This window comes from Cryptomeria japonica, chromosome 3, assembly GCF_030272615.1.
Source record: "Cryptomeria japonica chromosome 3, Sugi_1.0, whole genome shotgun sequence".
NCBI lineage: Eukaryota > Viridiplantae > Streptophyta > Pinopsida > Cupressales > Cupressaceae > Cryptomeria > Cryptomeria japonica.
Window position 1 is genome coordinate 552,613,758 of NC_081407.1, and position 21,660 is coordinate 552,635,417.

At 35.8% G+C, this 21,660-nt stretch overlaps 1 protein-coding gene across 3 annotated transcripts in view; it reads right to left on the reverse strand.

The window, feature by feature from the left end:
- Nucleotides 1-21,660, reverse strand: part of LOC131029889 (uncharacterized) — a 248,757-nt gene that overhangs the window by 42,643 nt on the left and 184,454 nt on the right. For all 3 annotated transcript variants that reach the window (XM_057960549.2, XM_057960547.2, XM_057960548.2), the window contains one exon: nt 14,846-14,906. In XM_057960549.2, coding sequence (XP_057816532.1) covers nt 14,846-14,906 — 61 coding nt within the window. The remainder of the gene's footprint in view (nt 1-14,845; nt 14,907-21,660) is intronic.

Consider the following 21,660-nt stretch of genomic DNA (forward strand, 5'->3'; position numbering starts at 1 on the left):
AGCTGGTTTGTTGCAGCCCCTGCCTATACCCAATCAGAAATGGGTTTGCACCTCTATTAACTTCAACACCTGGCTACCTAGGGTACAAGGTAAGGATTGCATATATGTTTTTATTTTAGATTGCAGGAATTGGGTATAGCATCCCCTATAAACTACAGTGCACCGGGTAGACTTTTCAACATGACCAATGATGTTGGTGCGACACGTCCTCCGGTACCACGCGGGCTAGGGGAGACTAGACCTTGTGACCTCGTGCTTTACCACTGGAAGCTCTCGCCAATCGAGCTAGGCCCCCAACCCAAGGATTGCATATATGTTATTGTTGATAGATTAACAAAATTTGCACATTTCTTTGTCATCCTTGCATCATATATAGTAGCGGATGTCGATGATTTAATGTCCCCTTTTCTCGGGTTCCCTTGTAGTGCAGCTGGTGTTGACTTCAAGGGTTTGTGTCAGCTAGCTCAGAGGAGTATTTCAATGCTGCCAATGAGCTCAAAGGATTTATTGGAGTTGCCTGACACTTTCTGGAGGGATTTCAAGCAATTTGTCTATACTTACTATTTATAGTGTTAGTCTAGACACCAATTTGGTCAGCTGGTAGAGTTATTATATTTGGATAGTCAATGATTGCTAAAATTGTTAATATCTTGCAACATAAGATGTTTTGAGATATTATTTTAAACAACATTAAAATATTGAAGTTAAGTATTTTATTTAACTTTGTGTTATTTAATGTAATAAAGTAATTTCATTTTGGTGCCTAGGAGTTATAAGGTTTTAAGTTATTAAATAAAGTGTTTCTTAGAAGTGAGTGTTGACGTGGTTTTTATGACACCATGCAACACAGAATAAAATACTGTATTCAATCCTCTCTTAAACAAAGACCTCTCAGATGCTAAACTATGTGATCAAACGAAACGACTCCAAGGTTCCACTAGTCAGATCTTGACTTTATACATGGATAGATAGTGTCATGATGTGATTTTGCTAGAATCACAAGGGAACTTAAGTTTTTCTTGAACTTGGTTGGAACTTAAACTTCAACTTTGACTTGGAAAATAAAGATTAAAAGGATAAGAATGTAGACAAATTCCCTCAAATCAAGTCTTGCTTCACCATGATGACAACTACACAAAGCTGATGCAATCTTCTAAGGAAATGGAAGATTTTCATACTATGAATACATCACCCAAATACCCAATGTTGGTGCAAATTGAACAAATATCCACAATCAAACTTAGTATAATATAAGGTTCAGGCTAAATTTGCACTATGACTTACAATCAACAAACCACAAAAAAGTATAAACCAAGGAATTCATCACAATAGCTTCATAAGCATCCACCATGATTAATGAACTTTATCTAATTTGAGGATATAACAAGAAACCATGCAATATGTAGAAGAAACACCACTATCCACCATAAATTCAATGAAAAGTATGTTTATTTACATGCCTTGGTAACAATTTTTGCCTTCTCTTACTCTACCTCTAGCTACTTGCTATCTAATGTCTATTAACCTTTACAAATGAGGATAGCAAGCCTTATATAGACTTCCCTTTACAAATTAATGGCCAAGATCAAGTCAAAATCAATGGCCAAGATCAAGTCAAAATCAATGGCCAAGATTACATGAGAAAACGCTAATTAGGGTTAGTTACAACTAGCTTTGCATTATATTTAATGCTTGACCAATGATAAAATTACATTTTAGGACACATGTCCAACATTGAATTCTAACCAATAGGAATTGAGGTTAGGTAAGGTAAACAATATTTGATGAAGTAACATGTGTCACTTGATCCACTTTTGAATGAGTCAAGTTCATTAAAATTGGACAAGTTGACCTCTTTGAGTTGGATGATGGAAGTGAGTTGTTGCCACCTCAGCATGTATATCTCTTTGAGCATCACAAGTGTTTGTGGTTGAGCAATATCTCTTGATACTCAACAATTCAATTGCTCCATGATGAATGAGATGATGGTGAGAGATATTCCCAAATTGCACCATCTTATCTGACTTGATCACTTTCACCTATCCTTCATCATACTTGGGAATTCCGCCCTATGATGTGTTTCATCTTTCAACCTTGGAATCCTTCACCTTGGAATGTATACCTAGTCTTGGAATTTCCTTGATGTAATGACTATGATCTTAGATTTCCGGAGGAAATTCAAGATTGTTATAACATTTCCTTCATCATCATTGTGATGTCTTTGAATATCTTAGCTCTTGATCTTGTATGCTCATTGTTGTCTTCTTCATCTTTCATTCATCGGCACCTATTGTCATCTTGGAGCTGATCCTCATTCTCTATGCCAGTGAAACTCGACCCCTTCACCATCTTGCTAAGTCTTGCATCTGATCATGAGATGCACCTCTTCATTGACTACACTGATATCCTTCCTTGAACCCTGACCTCCGCAAGCTACTGAGATGTCCTTCTTCACCATCATTCAATAATCTCGTGCTTCTCTCCTTGCAATCTACTGTTTTCTAATGAAGTTATCTCTGGATGTTCCTCCTCTACCTTGCTGGTTATCATCCCGATGCATCGCTTGAGCTCTTTCACTTGCATCCACCATCATTCCATGCATTGCCTTTTGCATCAGACCTGAAAGACAGAGAAAACACCTAATTATGATTGTGAATGGATTACAAACACAAAAATTTATCCCTACTTCCAAAAAAGGGAATGTTAACAAGTTCTGATTTCATTTTTAATAATCTGGAAATGTGCATTTTCAGATGTAGAAATTGTTTAAAATCAGTATATATATCTCCTCCAACTTATACCAACTGGTATCTTAAGTCTGGTTTAGCTTGCTATTGGATTGGTTATGGAGGAACTCATGTCAGGTTGCCATAAATCACCTTAAAATTTGATAAAAACCACCCTCAATTAAAAAAAAAAAAACTGTTCCAGGTCTGTGTTGTGCCTCAAACTGTTATGATCTGTTTTTACGGTAAACTTACTGCCCACTAGATACTGTCTGAAGTTCACCAAGGCATGCATAATCGCTAACATTTCCTTGTCATAAATGTTGTAACTCTTCTCAAGCCCCCTCAATTTCCAACTCTCAAAAGCGATGGGGTGTCTATCATGTATCAATACCGCATCAAGGCCCTCACTCGAGGAATCACAATGCAACTCAAAAGGCCTGCTGAAATCTGGAATAGCCAACACTGGACATGTGCTCATCAACTCCTTAAATCTATCAAAACATTATTGAGCTCTATCTGTCCACTCAAATCCATCTGTCCTAATCAAATTTGTAAGGGGTGCAACAGTCTAAGGAAAACCCCTCACAAAGCGGCGGTAAAATCCACACAACCCAAGGAATCCCTTCAGCTGAGAAACATTCTTCAGTGGCAGCCAATCCATAATAGCCCTGATCTTATCTGGATCCACATGAACACTCTCAGTACTGATGCTATGCCCCAAGTACAACAACTCTGTCATCCCAAAAGCACATTTAGACATCTTCGCATACAAGGATTCATGCTCAACGATACTCAACACAATATCTATGTGTTTCAAATGTTCCTCCCAAGTTTTACTATAAATCAGTATGTCATCAGAGAATATCAACACGAACCTCCTCAACTAATCTCCGAATGTCCTATTCATACAAGACTGGGAGGTAGCTAGTGTATTAGTCAAACCAAAAGGCATGACCAAGAACTCAAAGTGTCCATAGTGACACCTAAAAGCTGTCTTCTCCACTTCATCCTCCCTGACCCAAATCTGATGATACCCGGATCTCAAATCTATTTTGGAGAAGTAACAGGCACCATGTAACTCATCTATAAGTTCATCAATACAAGGAATCGGATATCTGTTTTTAATTGTTTTCTTGTTTAATTCCTTGTAATCAATGCACATCTTGAAAGTACTGTCCGTTTTAACCAACACCACTGAAGAAGCAAATGGACTCTTACTAGGTCTGATGTGCCCCATCTCGAGAAGCTCTTTGATAGCCTTCTCGATCTCATCCTTATACCTTTTTGGATGCCTATAGGGTGTAGTGATAACTGTATGCGGGAAAAGTGGGGCGATGAAACTCAAAATGTGAAAATGATGTTCAAAGGGCTTGTCCACACACACCCACAGGACTTCTTGGTGCAAGTTATGGAGTCATGAAGAATGACTCAACTTCCCAAGGTAGGTTCCATGGTTCTCTATCTCACAAGGTCCCTCAAGCCAATGCCTTTGCCCTCAGATCACTGAGCAAAGTGACTTAGGGATGACGAATGCAAGAACAAGGGATGCTTTTGATTGATTTTAACATGAATGCATCCTATTTATGCATGATTCTACAAATGAGTTAAACTAGATTATAAGATGACAAGATTAGTAACAATACTATCCTAACATGATATACTAGTTATATGATTTAAGCTAATGATAATAGAAATGCTCTAAAATGCTTATTAGATCAATTCCTATTACAAAGAGAGGCTAGATGTATGCTAAAATTGAGTATAAGTCTGATACTAAAAGCTTGGATCCTTGAAATGGAGGAATGAGAACTCTATTTATAGAAGAAACAGGGCAATGGATGGTCAAGATTGGAGGATTCAATCAAGGGTCAAGATTGAAAGTTATCAATCCATGTTTTCAATTCTCACCAATGAAATGGTGACAATTGTCAACATAAGACTGCTTGAGAGGAGAGGTAAGAAGCATTAAATGCTTGAGAAGACCTCATGGTTACCTTAGAGGGTAAAGGTTAAGGTTAGGTTAAGGTTATCCATTGAATAAAGCTTTTACCCAAAGGATAAACTCTTGTGCAAAGGTTAAAGGGATAACCATGGTCAAAGCAATGAATGCTTGATGAGACCCCTGGGTTAGATGAGGGTTGAGTTAGGCAAAAAGTCTCTAACCATGCCACTAAGGGTTAGTTAACCATTAATGGTTTGAAGACTTTGGGGACAAATTTGTAAGAGTCCTTCCAAATTTGGGGGTATTCAACAAGTTAGCTTGTTGAAGGCATAAAGGCTTTAATACCTTTTGAAGACTTTACTCCAAATTTGAGAAGTGACCTCAAATTTAGGGAAAGGGGATAATTGATGGGTTTAGATTAATTGATTAGGATTAGATGGGTTCTAGAAGAATTTAGAAAGGGGGTTTAGGAGGCAAGTGGGAGATGTAGGAAAATGCAAGTGGGTGAGGACTAATAGGATTTAATTAAAATAAATTGCTTTATTTCAATTTGGTTGCAAGTTGGGGATTTAAATAAATTAGATTTATTTAATTGGGGTGAACTATTTAATTAAATGTAAATTTAATTAAAAGTAGAGAGAAGAGATTTAATTAAATAAAATGATTTATTCAATTAAATGATATAAAGGACTTAAGTGAATTTAAATAAATAAATTGAATAATTTATTTAATTAAATAGAAGAATGTGGGTGATTTAATTAAATTAGATTTAACTAAATAGAGGAATGAGAATAAAATGAACATTAAATATTCATTTAGGAATATGGTCATTTTTATACGTCTACAATAACAGGTTTGGCCCCCTCCTCTAACTCTATAACATTCTCAATGCCCCTATCAGGAGGTCTACCTAGAGGTATATCACCAAACACTTTGGAATGTTTGGTCAACATTGACTGAACCTATGGAGGATAATCCTGCTTATGCTGTCCCGTTCCCTCTGGCATCACTAAATTCTCAACTCCCCACTGCGCCTGGTCATGACGAATCAACCTCTCCATTCGTCTAAGTGATACTGTTCTAAGACCATCTGACAACCCACGAAGTACCACTTTCTGGCCCTGATGCTCAAATCTCATTTCAACTCTCTCTAGATTAAATGTAAACTCAACCAGAGAAGTCATCCAAGTCATGCCTAGTATGGCATCATAGTCTCCTATGTCTACAACATAGAAATCATCAACCAACTCATAATCACCAATCCTCATGTGCAAATTAGAAATTTTCTGCGTACATAGGATCTTATGCCCACTAGCCACTACAACTCTGAATCCATCATGCTCCTCTGTCTGTAATCCCCGTTTCTCAAAAACTTGAGCATCAATAAAATTATTAGCAGCACCAGTGTCGATCAATGATATTACACGCTCCCCTTGAATCACACCACGCACCTTAAAGGTAATTGATTTATGATTTCCAGACAAGGGTGCAATCACTCTATCATCACTGCTATTCCCACTGGTAGCTGATTTACTATCATTGTCCCCTATAGATGATGAACTATCTGAACTCTCAAAGGTTGTCTCCTCAGCTGAAAAGTACTCAATTTGCTTAGCCTTAGCCTTAAGGGGACATTTGTGAGAAGGATCCCAAGGCTCCCTACAACGGAAACATAATTTCTTCCTTCTAAGTACATTCAACTAGTCATTATCATGTTTCTTATTACCTTCATGTGGCTGTTGTGAATCCTTATGAAATGTTTTCTTACCTTTGTCCTTCTTGTAGTGAGAGTCCTTAGATTTAAATTTGCTCTTGTAAGATTAAGGTGCTAAATCTTTAGCTTTTTTGATGGCCTACTGCAATGTCAACGGATTATGACCCTTGACCCAACCCCATAAAGGATCTGAAAGTCCATCCATAAATAAAACAACAAATCTCCTCTCTGAAATGTCTGTCACTAGCACTGCTAACCGCTTAAATTCTGAAGTATAAACATCTACTAATCCGCATTGTCTCAGCTATGCTAATTCTTTGAAATGCAACTCAAGATCCTTGGTGTCAAACCTCTCAATCAACCGCTCTGGGAACTCAACATAAGAAGTAATTTGTCCATGACCCATAGTAACCATACTGTGGTGCCACCACTCATGAGCAATTCCATCAAGGTGTATAGCAGCATACTTAATAGCTTCCTCCTCAAACATAGGATTCAACTGAAGGTAAGTGTCCACCTTTTGGACCTAAGCTCGTGCTGTAGTCTTACTAGAAGCATCAAAATAGGGTAAAGACAATTTACCCACTCTCTTCCTTAGCTCATAATTTTGGTTCCTGTCACTTGCACGAGGCATGTGTCTCATCCTCACATCAATATAGTCCCAAAGAGTTATAGCTGCCTGAAAGTCCTGTCCAACACTCTCCCAATCTCTCTGTAACTGATCCTGTAAGTATACAATCTGTGGTTCAACAGCTGGCTGAACTGGAACTCTAGGAGTAAAGGTGGGTATGAGAGGTCTAGAACTTGTTGTCTTAGTGCGCTATGTTACGTGACCAAAATTTTCTGCCATCTGTCCTCCCCCATTTCCATTATTCCCACCATTTTGCCCATTTTCCCCACCTTGTTGATTATTGATTCCACCTTGCTGATTATTGACTCCACCTTGCTGATTATTTCGAGCATTACCACCACCAAGTTTATTCACATTTATGCCCGTTTGTCTAGCTATCATCTGTGTCAATAAATCCAACCACTAATTCTGTTGTTGTGCCCTTTGTTCTGCTAACTGCTGCCCTTGTACCAGCGTGTCTAATAACTAAAGAAACCTTTCCTCTCCCGGATCTCTTCTTTCACCCATATTTTCAATTGAGATTGAATCACTTACTTCTTCAAAAAATGGAAGTTCGTTCGGGTAAGTAATTATGGGTATAGAATTTCATTGTTGTGAAGAAGACTCTCGATTAATACCCAAAATACCTGATGTTGTTTGACCCTCAGGAACTAATGGTGGTTGCCACTCCTTTCTCAATTCTCGCTAATAATATCTCCTTTCTCTTTCACTCATTAACCCTCACAGGTTGGCAGGACTTAAAGCTTTGATACCACTGTAATGGACTGCCCTGATTGCTATTGAATAGCCTTGTCTAGCTTGTTGCTGGTATTTCATCAAACATTTGAAAATTTTCCAAACAAGTCTGAAAACTGAGTTTTCTTGTAGTTTTGTTGATACCTGGTGCATTTGATTTTGTTTCTTTGCATTCATTCAGCTTTTAACTTTTTCATGTGCAATGAGTTTAACAGACACACACTAACAAAGACATTGATTAACCTTATATACTGTTGTACTTAAGAAAGACAGAGCATCTATCAATACAAAATGATAGGGATGTTGAGTTCCCAGTATTATACAATCTCAATGTTGTATTAATTTTCAGAAGGAAACTTTACACTCAACGCACAATATTTTCTTATCCAGACCCAACTACAAATCTTTTATTTGCTGAAGGAGGAGGGTGATAGTTTGAGTTTAAAGAACCTGCTAGAATGCTGGAAATCTTAGTCCACGATTTGCTTAAAGAATTTGTCCCAGCCACACATCCAACACAATCCGCTGGGTACTTGTCTTCGACACTCTTCACCTATCACGGATACTATCCACCTGCACACTACGCCTGGGACCAAAAACACTGCTGCCGTGATTCTCAGAACTTCCCTTAACTCACAGAATGGACACCTGCTATAGTTTCAAATATTCCCTGTGGTAGTCGGCTAGCTGACAATGCAATGCCCACTGCGTTCGAGAGTTAGCAGCCCACGTTGCTAACCAACACTATCCCTTTGCTATGTTCTACTGTAACCACGCAGTATTTCTGATTCACTGTGTTGAGCGTGTATATTCAACAAGAAGTAATGTTGCGACTTCACTAAACCAATATCATTGCTGGTCGGGATACTTCTTTACGCCACTTAGTCTTTCATTAACAAGTACGTTACAGGCCCAAGTATTGTTGATCTCTGCTACGCTACCCTAAGCTTAAGACCAAGTTCGATACAATCCAATATATTGTTTAACATGCATGGGAAGAATTTCTATACTTCAAAAATGTCAATCGGACTTACCCAATCATGCCTTTCACTGTGTTGCTTCTAAGTGCCAAACCAAATATTCAACCAAGTTCATAGTTTCTAGATTTGATCTTTCACAAACATGGAAAATGCTGCCAATGAGGGTTAACGTCCTTAAAAGCCAAAAAAAACCTCCAGAAATCACCAATATCAAAAAGAACAATTTCCAAGATGAGTTTCTAGCATTAAATGCTCCTATTTAACACTTCTTTTGGCACGCATCCCAAAGCACTATCAATGTGGGATAAATGAGGAATAGAATAATATAACATTATCCCCTTACGTCTCCACAAGGAAGGGGTACTTTTAATATTTCATTTAAAACATTAGCTTCAGCATTAAATAACCCCTTAAGTTAAATAATTAAATTTAACTTTAGAAACTTTTGATTTTTGCCTGAGTAATTGGTTCCCCATTTAAAAAGTATTCCAGGCGAATAAATAAATGCACCAAAATGAAGTCAACCAATTTCGCTCCAAAAATTCACCCGACACTGTGCCCAACCTGACTTGCTAAAAATAGTAAGTTCCTAGAAACCCTATCAAAACAACTCCATTTGGCTCGAAACTAATTTTTCCTAGGCCAGATCCTTCACAGATCCTTGCAAAGTCCTGGTTAGCCCTCGGGACCATGACAAAAAGGGCTAATGACAAATTGCCAAATAACTGCTAAAAAGGGGACATTACAGTTGTGACCAAATAAAAGACACAACCCTTTACTCCCTCTTGAGAGGTATAAAAGCCACATCATTGTTTCAAGGAAGGCATCAATACATGAAGGATATCAAAGGATCAGATCAGATTGGATATAAGATATCGACATTCAAGAAAATAACAGACTTGTGAATTAACAAGTATTTGGTATGCAATGTGGATAAATGTTATTATACCTCTATACTCTTTAATATATCTTTGACCAAAATATTAATAAGCTTTGTCAATCTATTATGTTTCTTTAATTAAAAAATTTATCTATTCCTTATCCCCACAAGCAATTATACGTGGAATGGAAGGAAATATGTTAGGGAGAGGTAGTAGACCAATTCACTCGAATTAAGCAGGCCACCCCAAGTGGATGGAATTGTCTTAGATGGATGTTTCTGCCATTTGTGGGCCAAGGGGCGAGTTGTCTTAGTTCGATGTTCCATGCTCTTGGGCTTAATTGGGCTTAACAGTCTCCGAGCACCCTTTCGTGGTTTTCCTCTCCAAACTCTACTATGGTTAGTTACGAGGAATAATCTATGGTTTAGATTCTAGTATGAAACTTATTTATCATTTCATATGATGTTAATTGTTCATTAACTCTCAATCTCAACAACTTTTAAATGAGTTAACTTTAGAATGCTATTGGTAAAATGAAATATATTGTTGGAATTGTTAATTTTGGGCAAAAACAAGTCTATCCCAATTTGGGAACATTACATAATGTGGTTCCTTTTTTAGAGTTGCAACCATTAGATGAGGGGAAGTTGATACTGATTTCTAAGGCTATTATCAATTTTAGAAAGCGTACTCTACATAAAAGGATATTAAAAGAATATTTGGTCAAGTGGAAGAATCTATCAGTGGAGATGCAACATGGGAGAATGAGGACATCTTGCAGCATTTGGAGTTGCAATTGCGTGGGTACAAGAATTTTGGGGAGGGAGGACTATAATGTCCCCTTCCTAAGCACTCATAGCATGATTAACTATTAGCCTATTTAGCGGGTCTCCTAATGAGTTAGAGTTAGGGAACTCTTGATGTTTTGGTGACCATTCAATCCAACTAATTCAGCATAACAGGTGTAGCTTTGAGCTCAGTTTGTTAAGATTTGCACTATGACACTTTCTAGAGGGGTTTCAGACAGTTTGTCCATTTTTACTATTTTTAGTAAGTGATAGTTTGGACACTGACTTGGCCAGTTGGCAGTATTACTACTTTGTGTTAGTCGGTGATTGTATTGGATGATAACAATTTGGTGATTAATTATGTCCAAAGGAGTTATTTTAAATAACGTTAATGTGTTATAGGTTAAACCATAGTAGCAAAAATCGTTTAGGGAAAAAATCAGCAAACCAAAAGTATAAGGTTTTTTGAAAAAATCGGGAAAAAATCGGCGAAAAATCAGGAAAAAATTGGATTTGAAAAAAAAAAATTGTAGAAAAGGAGATAAAAACTATTTTTTTAAATAACTTCAGGGCACATCCATAGCATAGAGATATAAAGAGCAAATAAAATAGAGTTTAACCCGTGAATTGTAGAAAATAATTTTTTGTTGTTTATATTCATATTACTAATTACATAGGCATATAATCAGTTAACTTTTTAAGAGGGCAGTCACCAGATACACCAAATAGTTGTCTAAGTCAGATCAAATATTAACTAAGTCTATGAAGTAACATAGATCAAAAGTTAACAGACAAATAGTAAAAGTGAAAGCCATTTTGAAGTGATCCAAGAATTTCATTGTGATTGAGGCAAGGAGTTTTGTAGGGTTAATTCAATATTTTAGAAAGCTTATCAAATCATATTCCACAATTGCAATGCTTTATATCATAGTAACAAAAATCATTTGGGGAAAAAATCGGCAAACCAAAAGTATAAGATTTTTTGAAAAAATGCGTAAGAAATTGGATTTTAAAAAATTGTAAAAATTTGTAGGAAAATAGACACAAACTACTTTTTTTTTTAACTTAAGGGCATTTCCATAACATAGAGATATAGAGAGTAAATAAAATAGAGTTTAACCCATGAATTATAGAAAATAGATTTTGTTGTTTATAGTATATACACATATTGCTGATTATATAGGCAAATATTCATTTAGCTTTTTAAAAGGGCAGTTACCAAATACACCAAATAGTTGTCTAAGTCTGAGATCAAAGATTAGCTCAGTCTATGAAGTAGCTAAGATCAAAATTTATCAGACTGAGATCCAACTATTGTTAAGAATTTAGTAAAAGTGGAATCCATTTTGAAGTGATCCAAGACTTTCATTGTGATTGAGGCAAGGAGTTTTTTAGGGGTATTAGCTAAGTCTATGAAGCGGCTGAGATGAAAATTTATCAGACAGATATCCAACTATCGTTAGGAATTCAGTAAAATTGGAAGCCATTTTGAAGTGATCCAAGACTTTCATTGCGATTGAGACAAGGAGTTTAAACCATGAATTGTAGAAAATAGATTTTTGGTGTTTATATTCATATTGCTGATTACATAGGCAAATATTCATTTAACTTTTTAAAAGGGCAGTCACCAAATACACCAAATAGTTGTCTAAGTCTGAGATCAAAGATTAGCTAAGTCCATGAAGTAGCTGAGATCAAAATTTATTAGACAGAGATACAACAATCGTTAGGAATATAGTAAAAGTGGAAGCCATTTTGAAGTGATCCAAGACTTTCATTGCGATCGAGGCAAGGAGTTTTCTAGGGTTAGTTCAATATTTGAGAAAGCTTATCAAATCATATTCCATAGTTGCAATGCTTTATATTCCCTGATGGCAATTGGTAAGTCTTTTATATGGGGTAGAAATAGAATTCAACAAAAGGCATTTGTTTAGCTGAAGTAAAAGATTAGCAAGCCACTGGTTTTGGCAATACCTAGCTTGCAACTAATATTTTAGGTAGAGACAAATTTTAATGATTGTGTGTTGGAGGCTCTTTTATTACAACTATGTAAGCTTGTTTGTTGTCATTCAGATTTATTTCGTGGAGCACTTTAGATATATTGCTCACATAATGAATTGTATGTCTTTGTTTGAGCAAAAATTAACTATATCAATTATAAATTATAAATCATATATCTATATCTACATATATTAAATATGTCTTTGAACATTTAGTGTTGTGGTAGAAAAACTCCATTGGTGAGGTAGCCACCAAGGTTCAAACCCCTACTGGGTCATTGAGCTCGTGGGCTTTCTACCTTTGTTGGGTCGTTAAGCTCGTGGGTTTGAACAAGTGTGGGGAATGATGAACCCCCCGAAAATGGCCAAAATAACAAACTTTTTTGACATTGATTCCACATTGACTCTGATTTTGTCTCAGACCAACCCTATTTCTAATCAATTCAGTAATTTCACTTGTTTTTCTAGGGTTGTGCAAGTTTTTACAATGATTTTTTTTCACTTTTTTGTCAATTTTGGGGTTTTTAACATGATTTTAACGTGATTTAAATGCAAAAAATCTTTGAAAATTGGGTCAACGCTTGGTCAACGATTTTTTCATGAATCGAGATTTTTTCAAGGAATAAATAGGCTAGCTCTAGGATTCAAGATTAATCGGGTATAATCGCGATTTTTTGCAGACTATTGCTTTATAGGGTTAAACTAAATATTTAACTTAACGTTATTAATTTAATAAAGTAGCTTTACATGGGCACCTAGAGTGTATAAGGAGTTGTTTTAAAATATTAAATAGAGTGACCTTTTAGGGGTGAGCACCTACATGGGGAGACGTAAACGGGTGTTTAAGTAAAATAAAATATTTTATAACCGTACTTGGGTGTGGGATTTGTAGGTAATAAATATGCCTCTTGAGCTCATTTGCAGCATTCATGTTTGGAGAAAATTGATAATAAGGCTCTGCTGTTTTGAACTTGTTAAACTGTAGGCTTTGTGAGGACAAAAACCTTCACTCAGCAAATCTACTTCGATGATGAAAGATCCTTCCTGGTAGATTTGTTGGAGGTTTCATCCAAAGACTGCTTCTGGACTTCATTGTTTGAGATTTCAGTTTGCATCTTCAGTTTTGAGTATAAAAATAAACGATAGATTTGTGGAGACAAGGACGAGAGGATTGGAGGATTATTGCAGGCATTTCCACTCCAATTTGCTGGTCGCTTCCTTCCCTAGGATGGCAGTACAACAGTGAGCTAGGCATGGGAATAGCTGGGAGTCTTGGCGTCCAACTTGAGGTAAAACTTTCTAGTGCATAGATTGGTTTTGTAGACTGTACCCATTAATCATTATATCCTTTGCATTGTACTACCACCCTGCCTATAGGATTAAAAATGGATGCATGGCTGGAGAACATTTTGAATGCAAACAAAGGAAGCACCTGTGGCAGATAACTAAGACTACAAAGCAAGCAGAAGAACAAAAACATTAGCTAAGGCCATAGAGAAGGCCACATTCTTAGAAACCATATGCAGTTGGACAGGATCACAGTTCTAAACAAGGGCAAAAACAACTATTCTAGAAATAACAACATATAAGAAACTCCAAAACAAATTGTTGCTAGAAAATTAAAAGTTTGGAACTAAACCTTTTTGTTGCCAAGCCATGCTTAGATTGTTATCTAAAATCAAAGCCTAAACAAGAAACTAGCATATAGATAGAAAATATCCATCAGCCACAAACGAAATTACCTAAGATTTTAGGTGCAATTCTTATCAGAAGTTACTTCTTTCTACAATCATCTACTTATTTGCCAGTAAATTTGATATAAGTTGAAGAAATAGATTATGGTGAAACAAGAGAGAGAACAGGTAAAAAGATCATGAAACTATGCAAAAAAAGAATGGAAAACAATTATCAAAATTGTAAGCATGTCTGACCATTAAAACCACATGCAAGGACATATCACTCCTCATTATCTGATTTAAGTTTGAAAAGCATAGGGAACATTACTAGTAAGTTGGGCTTTTACTTCCCTTGATTATTGTTTTGTCTAATTTTCAGGCATGTAATGATTTTTATTGAAGCTAAAATGAGGGCACCAAAATAGTGATTCTAAACAACCACAAGAATGCAGTCTTTTGCAGCTGTAGCGACATTCATGTTATATGTATACACAATGAAATGTTTTGGTTCCAGTATATTCCAAGACTAGACATTGTCAACTCTTCAAAACATGTAGATAACGAATAGATCTCTTCTATACTATATTCAGAAGCAATTACTATTGCACACATCTGCAGATTATTTATCTAGATAGACACATATGTCATAAACATTGTCGTATTGAACTTCATCTTTCTGTAGTTCAAGGAAAAGTCACTGGATGGAGACATATATTAAACAAAATATAGCATTTTTTACTATGAATAATGCATCACACGTATAATATACCTGCACTTTCATCCTGTACTGCACATGTCCCTTCTTTTATCAATCCAGCTTGGATAACATTCTGACAAGAAACAATATAAGATCAGTTTACAAATTGATTTAATCCATAATAAATAAAATTCAAGTTAAAGGGTGTTAAAACATAATTAACTTTCAGTTGGCATCAACCATCCCTACAGATTTTTGTTAATTCTATGTAATATATAGACAACTATTAATTTTGAATAGACACCCTTGCAGTAAACCTAAGGTGCCTGTATCAAACAACAAACGACTTCTGCTAAGCAGCACACTACTGTCTAAAGGAATTTCAAAGCCAAAATAGAGAGCCAAGTAGCTTTTTCATCAGATAAAATAACTGTTTACTTCAAAAAAAATTAACAAGAGACAAAGCATTAAGAACCAATCTATTATCTGATATTAAACTATATACATAGGCAAAGCAGTTTGCTTTTCCAGTGCTTTGGTGATTCAGTGTAGTTGCTCGCACTTGATCATCAAATCATCATTTTTATATGCACAAATGTTCATTCTATCTTGAACTTAAGATGTACAAGAAGGCATATCCTTAACTTCAGAATATGATGAAGTCTTCACTACTTTAAAACATGAGAAGTCTTGGTTGGATGTCAACATTTTTATATGCGCAAATGTTCATTTTGTCTTGAACTTATATGTAGAAGAAGACATATCCTTCAGAATGTGATGGTGTTTTTATTACTTGAAAATATGAGAAGAAGTCTTAATTGTGTGTTACCTCTATAGCTTCAATGATTCAGAAAAAATCATGAAATTGATCACATATCCTTGACAAAAGTTGCAATAGGAAAAATCCAACAGAGAAACTTGTAGATGCCAAACAAAACATGGAAAGATTACAAAACAATTGTTTAAAGTTTTAAACACTAGCTATAAAACATTTGTGTTTGCTAATATCCATCCACAAACTTATTAAATTCTTAAAGTAGATTTTTTGCCCTTCAATAAAACTCTGACAGATAGACTAGTTAAAAGACCTTCATCAAGCATATCTTCTATTTATTCTTCCATATCAATAATATTTTTCATCAAAATGTTGGCAACCCAAGTAATGATTGATGAAGGAAATCTCCTCTTTATCTTCCACATTGCCTTCAAACACAAATAATATTTTCTAAAGACACTTGTACGCATTTGATGATTTGTTGTTATATATAAGCTTAAAGCATAATCCTTTAGCTCAAATTGCCTCCATCTCCCCACATGTAATTCTAGTGAGCTCAGGCATGCTTTATTGAGAATATGTTATCCCTTCTTCCTTCTGTGGGACTTAATGACATTTCTGTATAGGTATATTTTTAGCTTTAATTTGGCACGCTATGTGATCCGTAATCAGGATTGTTATACAGATCACAAACTCAAAAAAACAAATATGAAACTATATGTGACTGAAATCAAGATAATTAGTGCTGCTCATGTGCACTTTCCTGAGAAATCAACTCAAACATAAAATTAGAGTATTTAGATGATCTAAACAATTCAGATCAAGTCATTGGACCATTGGGGCTTGTTTGCCATCATCAATCATTTGGTGCAGTCTTATGCATTAACTTCATAGAATTCAATGCTTTTCAGTGGGTTTGTGCAGGTAGGATTGTTGGAAATGTTGTCATTGATGTTAAGTAGGTAAGTAGATAATGTCAACAAATTGTCACTATTGTCAATGGAGGAAAGATATTGTTATTAACGTCTAAGTTCAAGGAGAAATTGTTCATGTCAAATAAAGGCTTACATGGACAACAGCCATACATGAACAGCTACATGACTCAAGGGTCATAGTGTTGAAGCTGAAGCAAGAGACCTGCCACAAGCTTATACAATAGCAAATTGGTGATACAGATGAAGACATGAAGGCCTTTGAGTTTAGATCACTGAAATATGAAGCACCAGTATATAAACAAGCAGTTTGTGAGGACATGGTTGGGTGCTGTGAATATGAATGTTGTTGAAGATCATTCAGTTCAAGAGTTGATGAGCAAGAGTTGTAAGAGTAGAGCCATTAAGATTTAAGAAGGATGAAGTCCATACTGTGGTCTTTCCCTTCCATTAGAGAGCCAGTTCGTTGCAAGTAGAATCAACATTGACATGAGGAGAGATTGTATGATGTGGATCAGTAAATAAATATACAGTGACAGCAATATGTGTTTACAGATATGGAAATCAGCCAAGGAAAGAATCTAAACAATGAATCAAGTAATACAGACAATCGATATTAAACAAACAAGTCAGCAAGTCAACGAGTCTGATATGGACAACAATTTTCTACAGCAAATGGTTGGTGATTTAGAATGGTTTCTTACCAAGTCAATTAATGATGAATTTTTGAGAGATAAGAAAGCTACAGGCTGAAGTAGATGCTCATATATCAGTGAAAGCATAGTCAAAATAAATATATTCAAACTATGTTTGCAAAACACAATATAGCTATCTATGAGAAGAAGAAGAATGTCAACCTTAAGAGCAGCGATGGAAATAATAGTTAATACTGGTATATTAGAATGACAGCAATGATTATAAAGAGATGCAATTATTAACATGTTTTTAATATATTGAAATATGATTCAGATTAAAAAGGGACCAACGTAGTAAAGCACTAAAGAGAATTACTAAGCAATCAGAGTAGAAACAGAATTAAACAAAGGCAAAGATACAGATCAATAAAGACAAATATCCTACAGCAAACCAGAAAAAGACAAAAGCAAATAAGACGAAAAACAGAAAAAGACAGACAAAAAGTGCACGATTGCATTTACATTAGAAGCAATGACTAAACAACATCAAATGATTTTGAAAAGTCATATAAGACAAAAATAGACGTGGCATGAAGAGAGCAGTCCGCAAATGACAAAAATAATACTTAACTAGCAAGTGCTTTGTTTATTAAGACAAACGGTAAGATGAAAAATTACATAAATGATTGCCAATAATAAGATACAGGTTTGTTATGTATTTGCTAATAATAAGAAATGAGTTTGTTACGTATCTTATAGGATGTGACCCTTCGATAATCAAAGGGTGTGTCTTTTAAATTAAAAGCATATATATGTATGAAGTGTATTGGAGTGTCATGTCCCCTCTTTAGCTCTGTCTAGTAGAGACCTGTGAGTTAGCCTATTATGGAGTCTTGTAGGCTAGCAATGGTGGATAGAGACTCAGTCAGGATATTCAGTGTTTGGATTTGGTGTTTCTGGCAATAGTAGACCAGTTTGGAGCAGTTCCTTGATTTTAGGAGGCAGTTTCTACATTTTAGGAGGTTGTGATAGCATCCAGGGTTGGGGTTCCATGAGACCATTCCTTGGTTTCAGTTTTAGGAGATTTTGGTGTGTTTCCTAGTTTCTAGGAGCATCCCTAGATTTTAGGGACGAGACTGTCAGTTGATCCATGATTTCCGATATCAGTCACAAACAGGTGACAGGGTCAGTTTCAGGCTTTTGGTGTGTTTCGAGCTTTCTGTAGCTATTTGGGTTATATTTTTAATATATTTAAATATTTCCTAAGTTAGCGTTTTAATATTTTAAATAAGGCTATGTCTATAGCCATGTCAGAGTAATAAGGGGTTTTTGGCTTCATCTGGATTCGTATGCCCATGTGTTATAGCTCGTTGGAAAGGTCTTGAACTTTTCTAAATGATTTTCACTTGCCAGGGTCCTTTTGGCGCTTGGAGTTATTTTATATTGAAAAAGTGGTGTTTTCTCTATACTTGGGCGCCCAATATTGGGAAATATGACTTTATATTAAAGCGCATTTTTCATATATCTTTAGGGTTCAATTTGGAAGGAAAGAGATATAAGGAGAAGGAAACCTAATTTCTCATTATCTTTTAAATATTGAAAACTTGTTTGGTGCGATATTGCTCTGGTAGAGCAATTCTTCAATCTGGGATGCAAACCCCATGATTGGTACTGGCTGGGACGTAGCCCTCAGCTATTGATTGGCAGTGGATTCTTTTGGAATTGGCATTATTGGTCAGAGTGTATGTGCTATTCCTTGTGGAGATTCAGATTGCTTGGTGAGGGTTTCAACAGGGTGGTTGAATTTCCCAGCTGGGGCGTGATTGTTTCAGCTTGATGCCACCATTACAGAAGGTACACTATACGCTGGAAGTGGTGAAGACTTTCATTTAGCCATAGCTGGTGTTCTTGGTTTGTGTTCATCATCTACCCTTCAGTTGGTGCCATTATTGGATGTAAGCACATCCCCAGTGCGTAGGGAATAATCTGGATATTATAAATCAGAAATCTGCCTGGTACGATTTGTATCAATTCTGATTTAATTGAATGTTCTTACTTGTTTCAGTTTCCTTCCTTATTTGCTGTTCTTTATTCATTACTTGCTTATATATTCAAAAAAATACAAAAAGAAACCAAACATTCTGCAACTTCTCTCTATTTTGTAAGACCATCAGCAAAAATCACAGGAAAATATAGTGTATTATTTTAAAAATTACAGCAGATCAGCAAGGGGATCCATCAGGGATCTTTCATGGAGAGTTAAAAAAATGGTGTGGAATCTGAAGAAATGTGTGTACGTATATGCTGTGTGAAGTGTGGAGTGTATGTAAAATACTAAGATATATCTACAGGGATTTGTAAAAGAAAAAATAAATGCTAGATATATGAGAAGTTATAAATAAAGAAAGAATGCAGATTCGTAAAGAGGAGTATTGAAATAAATATATATTTAAGGCAGCAGGGTGTGTGGATATGAATTAAGACATAACAAGGAAGAGTGCATAGTATGTATGTGTATTAAAGATAAAAGCTTATACACCAAGGTCCGTTGAAGAGAAGAATATTAAAGGAGAATACACATATATAAGGATATAATTTTCAGAATTAAGAGGAGGTTTCTGTGAAGTATTATTGCAGATTTCAAAAGGCAGATTTCTGAGTATATGGTAGCAAATATATAAGTATACATATGCAGATTTAAAGAAAATATATGTAGATATGAGAAAGGACTATGAGCAGATTTATATGTGGAATTTGAGAACATATTTATTACAGAATTATGAAGAGATTATGATCAGATTTATATGATTGATTAGTAATATTCATCACAGCAGATTTGAGAAGATCAAATAGTCCATCATCCATTGTTATACCAATTGTTAAGGTGGAATTTCAGGTTTGAGTACAGTGGGTTGGTGCTCACAAAATCAGATTTGGGAGTTGGTGCTTCCAGTGGGTTGGTGCCTCTAGTAGGTTGGTAAAGAAGATATTCATATAAAAGCATTGATTTGCTGTGGTTTTCTCCCGTAAGGTTTCTACATATATATCTTGTGTTCTATTTGTGTTCATATTAATTAAATCACATATGAATGTTGGTATGCAATGAATATGTTAATGAGAAGTTATATACTTGTGATTGAAGTTGAAAAAGTTTAAATTGGTAAAACATTGTTGTTATACTGATTCACCCCCCCCCCCCCTCCTCCACACCCTCCCACCCCTCCCCGCCCTGCCCTCTCAGTATAACCGTGTGCTCTTCAAGGATCTTATAGGTACTTCAGAAATGAAGTACAGGTTTTTAAAATGAAGCAGAAAGCTTGTTTTAGTAAAATTGCCAGTTGTCACACATAGCAAAAGAATCACCAACCATGATAAAAATGCAAATGTTGGTTTGTTGGAAACAAAAAATTCATCATAATACAAGCAAAATGTGGAATGTGAAGAGTTAAGCCTTTCATATCCTCCTTTCGACATTTGATCTTCCATTCTTTGCATGTGAGGTTATAGGAGAGCCATATAGTTCTCATCAAGGTGTTTATTCCTTGTTGGAAGCATTGGAGAATTTTGAAACCACACTGTAAGCCACTTTTTTGTTCATTTTTCATGGTTGTGTGTAGAACATAGTTACAAGACTCTGCAAATCTTGGCAAGACTCGTCAAGTCCCGAGGCGGGTCACCCTTGCCAAGGCCAGGTGCCTTTGGACTCGAACTCAACCGAGTCTGGCAGGGTCTTGGCAGACTCGTTGAGTCTCGAGGCTTGGACTCTGCTGCCCAGGCAACAATAAAAAGCAAAAAAAATTTAAAAAGTCTTTGTTTTAAGTGGAATAAACGGTAAATATGTCCAAGGATGATGTGGATGTTAGGAATTGCATGTAGAAAATATCAATTAAATGCAGATAAAGATTAAACAGAGGAATGAAATAAATGTCGTTTGAGCTTTCGAGGGCACCGCCCCCGAAAACCTCCACGGGGGCGCTGCTCCCAAAGCCCCTTTGAATAATTTGGGGGGAAACTGCGTCGATAAAAGGGGGGAAAATTTAACCTCCGAGTCTAATTAGGCTCCATATAATAACAATGGATGAGGAATGTTGATGTCACTGAGGCTAAGCCTGAGCCTGAGCTTGAAACATAGGCAAATATCATGGCTGCAGAATGTTCCAAGACCTATCTTAGTCACACGCGTAAGACGATTGCGAGGTCGAGTGATCAATGATCACTGATATTGGTTCCTCTGAGCCTTAGACTTCTAGGCTCTAGCTTTTATGTTGAACTTGATATATGTTTTGAACTTTTGCTGACATGGATTTCATATTCCATGAATTTTGTAGACATTTGACACTATCTATATTTCTAATGTGTTATTTAGTTTAGCTTATTTCCTTCACCGCAAGCCTAATATTTGGATTTATACTTATGTGATCAATGTAAACTTGTGTATGTGCTTCTATTTGATGAGATTATTGTGTCTATAATGTTTATTTATTAAAAAATGCAAGAAAGAAGTTTAAAATCGTTAAAAATCTTTGAATTTCTTGGGTTTTTCAA